General features: G+C 37.4%; 1 protein-coding gene across 3 annotated transcripts in view; it reads left to right on the top strand.

Annotated features, from left to right (window-relative positions):
- The window catches only part of Shrm (shroom), a 510,449-nt gene extending 500,377 nt beyond the window's left edge, over nucleotides 1-10,072 (top strand). For all 3 annotated transcript variants that reach the window (XM_083126364.1, XM_083126365.1, XM_083126366.1), the window contains 3 exons: nucleotides 921-1,071; nucleotides 2,358-2,630; nucleotides 7,986-10,072. In XM_083126364.1, coding sequence (XP_082982490.1) covers nucleotides 921-1,071; nucleotides 2,358-2,630; nucleotides 7,986-8,246 — 685 coding nt within the window. In that variant the 3' untranslated portion in view covers nucleotides 8,247-10,072. The remainder of the gene's footprint in view (nucleotides 1-920; nucleotides 1,072-2,357; nucleotides 2,631-7,985) is intronic.
- The last annotated feature ends 2,539 nt before the right edge of the window (nucleotides 10,073-12,611 follow it).

Here is a 12,611-nt window from a genome sequence, read left to right as displayed (position 1 = left end):
ATGCTTAAGTTAAGGCAAACAACCTAGCCACACTGAGTGTTGCAAGTGTTAGGCCTACATTTTGATTTGGGCATTGGGTGCTGTGGAAAAATCTTGAAACACTAAGGGCACCATGAAGTCTGGGAACCCCTGCTATGAAATAATTTTGAGAAAACAAAATCTACTACAGCTGCATTTATTTGTAAAGAAGAAAAGTAAGCAAGAAAAAAATGCATTGCAATAATTATGCATTAATAGTAATTTCATTCAATCTCCTGCCGATGGTACTGGCTGATGCTAAAATTATTCAAGAATGTAAAATCTGTGTTGATTATATTGACAAAATTTGATGCAAGAATCACATCAACAAAATGTTCCTCCATAATTGTCCACATATTCGGTGATACAGGTTGGACAGGTCTCAGTGAAGAGGGTACATTTCATATAACAGGATAAGTGGCAATCAAACTGTCCAAGGAACAAAATGTGAAATAATATAATTTTCCAGCTAAGAGACGCTATAAGGAAATTGGTGTGTAAACTTTACAATATGTTTTTAATGGGTTGTGAGTGTTATGTCATTGTAAACCTTGCAAAGTAAATAACTAATAAAAGTTGTTTGCCACCTGGCAAGTTGCACGTTAAAGCTCAGCAGGACCTTTGGCCGAGCCATTTTCGAAATTTTCTTTCCTTTCAAAAACTGTTATGGTATTCCAAAATCCAAAAAAATTATACCTGCTTAGAAACTTTGCAGAATCAGCGCTCCAAATTCATTGGGAGAAATTTGTCAGCTCAAAGGTGCTTCCTACACTTTTCCACAGCCACATTTCTCAGAATTTGTCCCAATCTATTAACTTGTATTAGACTACTTCGAGTTTTCTGCTAGTAAAGATAATTTATTGTTTGACTCTGTAGTAATTTGTGTATTATGTTCATTACAGGTCAAATAATACTACAGTTCCTTTGCCAGCCAATTCTGCATACTTTACCACTTCCGAGTCAAAAGCAAAGTTCCTAACAACATACGGCAAGGATATGAATGACCAAGAACTGAAAGACATGCAGGATAGTAAAGATCTGCAACAGAAAAAGGTTAGTTTTTATTCTTTACTACTGAAGGTGTTTCATTTATCGTTAAATGAACTTCGGAACAATCTGCGCACCTGGAAAATATTTTTTAAAGTCCATACCACTACATGTACTTTTATAACAGAAATTTTATCACCGATATTTGTAACTATCAGTTCTTACAATGGCAATTTTACTCATTTTGTTAACTATTATCAGATTGTGTTCCCAAATGCTCTTCACAATTCCATTGAACTATTTATATGCACATTGTACAGAGGTTGTTTCCGATCTATGGTGATGAAATTGCACATCCTGTGCAGCACTACCAAGCGGGAAGAGAACGAAGCTGCCAGTCGTGTGGGTACCTTGGACCGTTGACTGTGCGTAACAGGTGTGGTCAGTGCTTATCGGGAAGAATGCTGCCGAAAATCAGTGCATATTGGGAAGGTTACATAACTGCACTTTCAGACGTAAACTACAGTTATAGTGCCAAAAAAAGCTGTTCAAGGAGCGTGGATTAACTGTGTACAAAAATGGCATATCACGGGTCTTGAAAGGGCATGGCATGGAATGATTTCTGTGCGACAGAAACAGGCCAACCCCCGGCCTGCCACTAGCCGCACACCAGCTACAATTCGGGACGTCAGGGTGCTGGTCACCAGGGAGAATCCAGCCACACAGAGAAGTATCGTGAACCGGCTACAAACATCACTGAAGACAGTGCACACCATCATTCACCGCGATTTGGGTTTGGAAAAGCAACGCAAGGGGCATGTTCATAAGCTCTTGCAAGAACACACCCAGGAACGTCACACCAACTGTCGAAAGCTTTATGAGCAGCACCTGTCAAGTGAAAAGTGGAAGTTTGTTGTTACAAGCCACTTGCAATTTTTTATTTATCGACAGGTGCGAGTATGTAAGGAAAGTTTTGGCACAGGTATATTATATACGTACGTACTGAAAAGATGTTTTCATATTCAGTTACTTTAATTACAATGTCTCTTTCTTTCAAAAAATGTTTACAAATAAACATTCATAATTGTGGGAAATGTATATGAAATGTAACATGTTGCATATCTGTGGAAAGAAGTCATTTTGTAGATTTCAGAAAGGTTTGGTAAATAACAAAAAGCTCAAATATATTTTTATGCCAGTCTGCAAAGTGTTCACATAAAATTGTTCTTACATTTTTTAAAGATTTTTTTATTGATAATTTTCTTTTCACGTGAATTTTAACTCATAGTTTTTGTAGGTGTATGTGTTACATAGCATAGCATGTGCAAAGCTTAATTATTTTTTTTTTCCAGGAGGAGCTTATGTCTCGCCTTGATAGAAAGCTGGAAGTTCTTCGTAGCGAGCAGCTGGTAGTGCGAGAAGAGGTGCAGCTGAATGATGACCTCGGTCGCAGCGTCACGGCTCAAGTGCAACAACTGGCCAGTACCAACGAATTATCCAAGTTCAAGCTTCACATTGAAGAGATAGGGAAAATTACAAGCTTACTGCTTGCATTATCAGGCAGACTGGCCAGGGCGGAAAGTGCTCTTATGGTGCTACCAGAAGAAGCTCATCACGAGGAAAGGGTAAGTCAGCAATTAATTTGATTGCATTGATAGTTGCATGATTTATGCAACCATACATCTCAATTCTTCATGGTGCTGATGTCTTGTGTGGGAAATGAGCAGGCTACCATGGTGGCCATTCATGTTGGATTTTTTTTTATTCAGAATCTCATTTCTGAAGGTTCGGAGTTCAAGACAGAGCATGGGTGTTTTATTTTGATTTTTCTTCCTTTTGTGTAAACTGAATATAATTTCTCATCATGGGCATTGCCAGAATTATAGAACTAACAATCAATAACAATAGTTCTAAGCTGTTCAGGAAATAAACACTTATGTCTAAAAATGCAATTTTAGTTAGGGTATTTATGTCTTTTCTTTTAATAGCAAATATTTCAAACAAGATGTGCATGTTGCATCATCACTGTTTAGAGTCTTTATAAAATTATACTGATAATATTTTAATTGATTCAGTGTTACTTAATTGACAGCAACAAAAAATCGGGTTGTGCCTTTTACCAATCACCTTAGAATTATAAGCTATCATTGTATTTCTATTGCTTCATTGAATATATATGCTCATGTTTTTGCTGTAATTCAGTTCATTCCACAAGAAATACAACCACTATTACATTCTACAGGGTTTCTATAAATTAGTTATACAAAAGTAACCGTTAATTGTGAAGAAAGTGTATGTGTAACAGAAATGGTTTATGCATCAATGAATACGGCATATCTTCAAGTTTATTGTCGCACATTGTTAGTTTCATATGCCGCTACTGGAGGCATGAACGTTTGTTTATCTTACACAAGTACCGACTTGGATTGGTCGTGGTGGAACGATTCCGTGGCCACCTTGACAGGTACTTCTCTATGAGAGTTTTCATGTCAATAGTTACAAGGACTCACCTATAGGAACGCCGCTTTATCAAGTTTATATGGTTCGGATGCTTCTATATGACGACCACTTTTCAAATCAGAGCATGTTATGGAGACCAATATGAACCCACAGAAATTATATTTTAACAAATCAAATAACGCTGCAGATATTAAAGAAAATTATAAGTTAAAAGGATTGATAGAAATTAAAGAATAACCTTAATATATTACTTGTAAATTATGAATAGCTAGACAGGCTAGCAGCTAAATTCTCCTTGGTTACTTCAAACAGCTGAAAATCGCTTAGCAATGTAATCAACAAACTTCCGCTTTAAAAGCGAGAAAATTTGATAGAAATATCGAGACACACGTGGTTTTCACTCCACTCCCAAGTCAGGATTTTAATCCTTTGGATGACAACTTAACTGATTGAGGGTCACTTCGGAAACCTAGAAGGTGGACGAGGTATTGACATAAACCCAACTAGGACCTTTTGACTGATAATCACCAGCAGAATCTGTAATAAGGCGACCTGTGGTTTTCAGTCGGGTACCTTTTTCTCACCGCTAACAAGCATTTTGATCTTTTCGCAGGCAACAGCAACTTCAAGAAATCCTACGCAAAGCTACGTCTTGTAATAGCGGTGTCACATAAAGCTGGTGATATCAAATCAAAGAATTGTAATAAAGAAATCAGCGACAAAATTTAACCAATAAATAGAAACAAGCCGTTCGAGGATTAGAGTGGAAGATTCCGACCTGTACCACTGGCAACGGACTAGGTGTTATCTTAGCCTTAAAAAACGAAGTCCGATACAAGAAGGTAATGATACCTGTGGTGTCCAAAGGAGCTGGACGCGGGTACGTGACAACCTTGTCGAGGTTGCTGGGAAGGAGGGGGGGGGGGCAAACTCACGTTCTTGAATGTAACCCCAGATAAAGAAATCCATGGGGGTCCAATCAGGTATAATGTGCATAAAGTGGACTTAGAACACCAAATCAATCAATCAATGAATGAACAAAGGCAAAATGTCATTTTTTATTATGCATGAGCAACATTATGACCATGATATGTTAGGTTTTGCTGAACCCTAATGTAAGTTAGGCATTTAATTGAAATTGACATTTCAGTAATTGGTACCTGACAGAAAGCAGATATTCTTACTTAATGTTTTTGCAAGATGTCTCCTGAACATTAGACTACAGTTAAATTAATCAAATTCTGATTGATTGCAAAATCAGTCTAATCTGCAACCTCAACAACATTCCTTTTAGTAACTTCAGCCCAATATACATCCTGTCTGGGAGAACCAGCTGGAAATACTCAATCTTGGAATCAACAAGCAGCTCTTTCAATGGGGCTCATCCATCAGTCACTTCCCATCCGCATGCACCTCTCAAAAGAATTCAGTAATGTATATTGCACATATCATCGGTCACTGGCGGCTTGTGGTGAACCAAACTGGAGGGGCGATATTCCGTCGACAAGCAATGACGAATTTCTAATTTATTTAACAGCCAACATGATAAATTATGATGTTCGTTTTTTATCATATATAATGTTTTTCAGCTTAGAAACACTTTTTATTTAACAGTAAGCTATTAAAAGCATCATGAAAGATGGAAGAAGTATAGAATGCTAGCAGTTAGCCATCGTAGCGTTTTCTAACTTAACTAACAGAGGAATTACAAAATGGAAGTTACCAGAAAATTTAACGCATTTTCAGGAATTTTTAGTAACTTGCTAATCAAAAAATATATTTTAGATCCACATGATGCAAACTATGTTATTGTAATCCAAATGCACTTTCCACTGAACACACACAAAAATTAAAACAACACACATGTGTGATTGATAACTTTGCAAGTAACAAGAATCAGTAGCCAACTTCAGTGGTAGAGTGGTTACAACAACGTGCTACGATGCCATGATGGGTTCGAATCCTGGGCTTTGCATGGGTTTTCTTTGTGAATGTTCCTTCATCATATCACCACACACCCTCATCGTCGCGATTAGCCAAATGTGGAAGAAAAGCGATGCTAAATGACAAAAAATCAAACAAATCTCTATTTTTTCAGTTACAGGTAATTTATTTCTTCTTTGTTGAAAATTACCTTGTACAGTAAATCCTCGTTAATCCGGTTGACCGGTTTAACGAAAGTCCAGATTTACTGAAAAAACCTAAAAGAACAGTAGAAAGTTCATTAAAACTCAGTTTATAGCAACAAAAAAGGTTATTATGGTGTATTTAAAGGGCATAGGCCTAAATACACTACACAGTGCAGTACAAAGTCTGCGGGAATCAGAATTTCAACAGTGGTTGACTGCCTTTTATTTGGGAAATTCTCTTGTTGACTTCTAGCCACATACCCGTGCGTCCATTTCGATCTGCAGCCGAGAGATCGGGAGAAGCGTGGCGGGCGGCACTGACGGAGATGCCGACATTTGCAGCCTGAAATGCCCACTTATTTTTATGGACATATGCAGACATTTATATAAATATTGCAAAACGAGCACTAACCTGTGTTATAAATAAGAGTATGGTTTTAATTTTAGTAGCTTAGTGACTGTATGTGCCGATGATTTTGACACGCCCACCTCTTGTGAAACACGGCGTAGAGGTTTGTTTGGAGAACGTTCTAACGCTGCACCAATATCATCGAGTTTTGCTTCGGTTAGAATCCGTCGTTTTTGCTTAGGTGTTTTAAAATTTAACGATACAGTTTCTCGTAATTTAAGGACAAGATGTCTAACCGTATCTCTGTGTGGAGTTGAAACGCATGGGAATTTCTGTACAAATTACCTACACACGTCTCGACACGAGTTTGTTTTCACGTAGGTACGTGTCATACATAAAAAAATCTTTGTTCTAACGTGAATCTTGCGGCTGGCATTCCAATCGTCTCACTGACACGTCACACATACACACTACAATAACACAAACAAGTAACTGCAAGTAACCAAGAATAACACTCTTGCGCACAGTACGAAATTAACACGCTCTCGGTTTACATTGCTCGCCACTATATTTACAACTCTGTCTTCATCTAGTCGCGAAGGAACAAAAAACTCGAGCTCTGAGATTTCGGATTGCAAGGAAGCTCACGAACACTATTGACTTTTAATGGTTTCTTCTACAGCGTAATCTTGATACAGTGTTGCACATTCAAAACCTCCAAACGATCCCCATCGGCACAAAACTCTTTCAAGGATATAAACTTAAGCAGGACGTTACTGGTCAAAACTATGATTAAAATGTTTTATTATCTGTGGCTCTTAACATCGTTTCTAAAGCGTATTTTTTGTGTATATAAGAGCAGAACTTGGATGAATTACAGAAGAACTTTTGCGTGTTATAACACAGGTTAGTGATCGTTTTGCAATATTTATATAAATGTCTGCATATGTCTATAAAAATAAGCAGGCATTACAGGCCGCAAATGTCGGCATCTCCGTCAGCGCCGCCCGCCACGCTTCTCCCGATCTCTCGGCTGCAGATCGAAATGAACGCACGGTATAAAACCTTGCATTCTGCTTTTTTTTTGGAGGGGGGGGGTGGCTTTTGCCTGTCCGGTTTAAACGAAGTTTGGCTTATCGGGGTCCAAATTAATGAGGTTTTACTGTATGTTACTCTAAGCTAATGTTGTGATTGAATAAGTTTTGTCCTTTCTTCTGGCAATGTTGACAGGGATATAAAGCGCATGCGCAAGGAGTGTGGTGGCCTGCCATATTTGTCTCGCATTCCCGTAGTGGGCTACAAACTTAACAGCTATCACAGGATAATAAAAAATACAAAACCGACTACTCAACGATCTGTGAGGGACAAAATATTTGCAATGCAGATAATAGGAAAATTATGCATAGATGTTAATGTAATGTCTGTTCATTCACTTGTGGTTACACACGGCAGTGCGGCGGCCTTATAAACGGCTGCCACTGTCATCGGTTATCTGAGGAAGAGGTGGAAGTGCCAGTCACATTTTTTTATTTGTGTTTACTCTTTTCAATTTAAACCTTGCATTGAACCTCTATGAAGCTTGGTTACATGACAGCTAAAAGTTTCTATATCCACAGGTAAATCAATATTTTTCCCACTTAGATTCAACAAAACTACCCAGTTACCTTATTGCTAGAAAAACTTAATCATTGAAATTATAATAAATTCACATTATTTCAAATATAAAGTTACACGTAGATCTACTTTCAGCAAATAACAAGGTAATAAGTGCATCTTATGCCCTTACAAATACGGTATATGCTGAGTCCCTCCTCCTACCATCCTACTCAAACAATGACACATGCATTTGAACCTTCTCACAACTATTTGCTTATCAGTATAAACACCTTTTGTATCTGATTACTCTTGTCTCCCAAGCCATTTTTCTGCATTCTCTGAATGTGCATCAAAGCGACAAAAAAAAAAAGCATTTTATGTTTTGTGTGACGAGTTTCTTCATTTTCACATTTACTTTATATACATTTTTCTGTTGCTTTTTGCAGAGTATTCTTGAGGGCAAAAGGGATAAGTTGAAGGACCAGCTAGAAGAAGCCAAGAAGCTGAAGGAGAGTATAGACAAGCGAAGCGTAAACGTCTCCAACATCTTGTATAAATACCTCAACGCAGAGGAGTATGCAGACTACGATCACTTCATAAACATGAAAGCTAAGTTAATAATGGACTCTAGAGAAATAGCTGATAAAATCAAGCTAGGAGAAGAACAGTTGGCAGCCCTTAAAGAAACATTATCCATGCCAAGCTAAACCAGTGCATAAGATGTTATATAGTTTTTTGCCCCCCACTTTTTTTTTGCTGTTTGTGTAAAGCTGTTGTGCATGCTTAACCCATGACATGTGTTCATATGCTGTGTACATGCGTGTGTGCGTGTATGTGTGATTATGTAAATTAGCTCTTCGTTTTATATGTAGACTTACCCATAATTTAAAACAAAAGCATGTGATTTCTAGCATTCAGTTATTGGGTTCCCTAGTCCTCGTCTTTTTATCTGCTTTTGTGTAATATGCTGAGCATAATAATTGGATATATTGAATCCAGACTCCCAATTAGGAAGAAAATGTTAAAGCTGCTTTTCATAATTTCAGTATTTATCTGTTTTCAAGACTTGAATGTTCATTAGTGCATGTGTTTCTACAAACATGAGCTAGTGACGTGTGTAATTGGGTATGCACACAAGAGAATTGCGTTTTATCCCATTCCCTTGTGTGCATGTTAAGGTGGTACTTGTTTTCCCGGGCAATTGCACTTTTTTCAGTCACTATTATGTTCTAAAGTATTGTGTAAATAATGCATTTCCTCTTCGGCAGGATTTGCACTAGATAGGTAATACTTTTTAACATCCACAGTGATGAGAAGTGGGTTAACATTGAACTTTTAGTATTGTGTATACATTGAGACAAATGTAAACGATTGAATTTTAAAAAGAAATATTTACAGCATATTTAATGTAGTGGAAAATAAAGACTGGTTTACGTATGGAATCAGTGTTATTCCAATATTTTTTGGAAGAATTCTCCATATGTGTGTTTAGGGGATCATATTTTGGTACGAAAATATGGTCCTGTTGTACATGTCAATTTGATTATTGGTGTAAATTGAAAAGAGCAATAAAATTGAAAATTTCATTAAGAAGAGAGTTATTCAGAATGATGTAATTATTGTTCACAGATTAAATATTTCCCATGTGCATTTGTCTCTCGGTGTCCTTTTCTACATGATGTAAATATAACAATGCCCCCTTCCCCTAGAGTATGGCCATGAAATGTACATTATATTTGGCACTGATTATTTGTTGCAATCATTTCCCCTCTCAATTTTTGTAACATTTTATTTACATTAACACCATTCATATATTTTCAGCAGCACAATTATTTCACATATGCAGAAGTATATTCTGCAAATCTAAAATTGGTTTTGTACATAATGTTACATATTATCCCCCCCCCTACATTCTAGTGTCAGTTAGGATTCCTTTCTCTTCGGTCTCACCTTTTGTGAAGGACTGGTACATGAGAGAGTAAAAATAAAATGTACTTCTGCAAACCTCTTACCGTTTGGGTTGGTATGTGTGCATGTGTAATATTGCACGGTCACCTTATTTTTGTTATTTTGCACCAAATGGTAAAGATGGTGGGATAGAGGACAGAAGGCTGGAAAGCTGGGTAGAAAGCACTGTAATGTTACTTTGCACCATAAGACTGAATGAAACTAATATAGAGAGAGGCCTTGAAGAGGGCAAAATAAATATTAAACTCTTGTTTCTGTACGAGAGGTGACCCCACTTTGTACGTGCATGCATGTTGAAAACTAAGGTGCTAAAGTTGAAAAGGTGAATTTTGTGCATATTTGTAGTACATTCAATAATTTGTGTAATATACAATGAGATGTGTATTTTGTGTATATGAGGTAGTGTATGTATGTGCATGAAAGTTACATTTATATATAATTTACAGAAATGCTTTTTGTTGGCCTTATATGTATGTTTAAAAATTTGCAAAAGGCTTCTCGTGAATCAGATTAACATCTGATTTTGAATTGCAGCTGAGACATTGTACAACAAATCAAATTAAAATATGTGTATAAATTGTGTCTTATTTCTTTGGTTCAAGCAAACATTACCTTCATAAATTGAAGCTGGTCATCATATCAGAAATGATAGCGCAAACTGAAATGGTGAAAAGTAAATGATAGTACGTAGAAGCAAAAAGTCTCTGTAAACATGGGGTTGCAAATGTATGGTTACTATCCGCCTTTTGTCCTGTACAGGACGTATGGTTTGTTCACAACACCCCCTTTCGGCAGTGTTCAGTTTTAAGCAAAGAAACCTCGGAAGTGTGCAAGGATACAAGTGTACAAACAATCAAGTCAGTGGCTGATCGTAACCATACATTCACAAATGGTTTATTTGCTTCATGTTTACTGAGACTGCTTCTACTATCGTATACTTTTCATCGTTTCAGTTTGCACTATCACTTTTGATACACCCTGTATATTTAGGTTAATGCATGGTAGTCTATCAGTTGGTGGCAGCACCTTCTCTTAAGCAGAGCTGGAAGTCCTAACAGAAAGCTTTTCTGATTGGTAACCAAATTACTCTGTTAGTAGTTTACATGGTACTCATCGCAGCACTGGTGTGACCGCAGCACGGCATGAAATCTTTTTATACAGCACATTTGCAAAAGGGTCGTATGACGATTACCTTTCAAATTGTGAATTTAAAAAAAATCACAAAAAATAGAGAAAGCAAATATTAGTTAATTTTTGAACAAGAATGTACTGTACAGAGTTGAAATTGCTAGTGTACCTGGAAAATGTTCATTTTTTTAAAAATTTGGTGTAAGTAAGATGGCGTCATTGGTTTTGCACAGATTGTCGGGAGTCTCAAGAGGAAATCCGCCCATGACGTTGCGAGAGGCAGTCAAATGGGAAGATTTTAGGAATGGCTGGCGGGCATGGTTTGGGGTTATGAGAGTGTGGGGCGTGACCTTTAGCGGTAACAGAGTGACTGTAAACGCTGGACTTTATGCTGACATATTGGTAACCTTTTTCCTGCCTGTCCTCGATGACTATAACCCAGATGAAGAAACACTTTTCCAGCAAGATGGTGCAACTAGCCATACTGCAAGAGTGTCTATGGATGTGCTTAAACTCGCATTTCATGGTCGTCTCATTGGCACATTCACCCGATTTGGCAGCTCCTGACTTTTTCCTTTGGGGTTACCTCAAATCCAAAGTATTCAAGGACAACACTCCCAAGAACCTGGGACAATTTTAAGGAGCGGATTCGGCAAGAGATCCACAACGTTCCGTTAGAGATGCTACGAAGTGTCATGGGTGGATTTACTCTTGAGACTCCGACAATGCGTGCAACACCTAGGATGCCATCTTACCGACACCATATTCAAAAAATGAACATTTTTCAGTAATTTCAACTCTTGTACAGTACATTCATGTTCAAAAATTAACTAATATTTGCTCTCTCTATTTAATCTTCCCTTTTGACTGCCTCACCCTATATTAATGACTTTGAAAGTAAATCGTGCAATAAGTATTTTATGAACAGGGAAAGATCAAAATGTACAGTAAATGTGACTACAACAAGCCAGGTTGGTAGCTCCGTGGTAGAACAATGTCATGGTAAGAGACCCAAGTTCGAATGGGCACTGCTACTAAAAAAACAACCTGGGTTTATCAAGAGTATGAATTTCTCTCCATGTTGCAAGTGGAAGCATTTTTTTTTTTTTGTTGATTATTAAGCTGGACACTATATTTGAAAAATATGATGAGTATATATATGAGAATATATAATTCTTATTGTTTATGAGAATCCCATGTATTCCTTATGGGGAATCAACTTCAGCATCAAGTTATGGCTAATCAAATGGAAATTTAGACTTTTCCGCTGGTAAAATGCATCTTAAAACTGCCTTCTTCCCGTTGATATATTTTTCTATTCCATCGGAAGTTTGATATTCCCAAGAGAACAAATCAAATAATACTCCCATAAGTCCAATGCATTTATCCTTGCCTCCTCCGGCCATCCTGGCAGTGTTGCCATACGTTAGTTGTCAAAGGGGTTAACTCTAAATTGATGACAACTTATTCTTACTTTTCACCATCTAGATCTGGCGGCAACACCCATCTGATGGTCGTATGAAATTGAAAATAAAGGATTCCTTGATAACAATATTATGCCAATTTAACTTCAACACGGCGCTATAAAAAAGTAGCTGGGGAGGGTGGGGTGACTCAGCCAATATAACAATATCACGTCATGTGCAAAATGTATAATAATGGCAAAAGTTGGTCTATGTGGGCCGGAACCAGTGATGGCATCATAGTAGGAGCAAGGGGGCAGGCACCCTACTTCACAGCCAAATGAGTGCACGAAAGAGCCAGATCTGAAATTGAATAATCCAAATCGATGCATATCATTTCTTAGTGATAGTTTAGTGAAAATATTTCCGGTCTGAAAAAAGTTGGCACATTAGTTGTTATTGATGTGTGCATTGTAGTTGAAGTATTACACTTGAGGAAATTTGCTACTGTTAAGAAGTACAGACTTTTTTTTTGTGCTGAATAAAATTCCATTGTTTAGTCCTCCTCATGCC

This window comes from Lepisma saccharinum, chromosome 8 (assembly GCF_977018435.1).
Source record: "Lepisma saccharinum chromosome 8, izLepSacc3.1, whole genome shotgun sequence".
Taxonomy (NCBI): domain Eukaryota; kingdom Metazoa; phylum Arthropoda; class Insecta; order Zygentoma; family Lepismatidae; genus Lepisma; species Lepisma saccharinum.
Note: the sequence above shows the minus strand (reverse complement) of the source record. Positions and strands in the feature narration are given on the sequence as shown.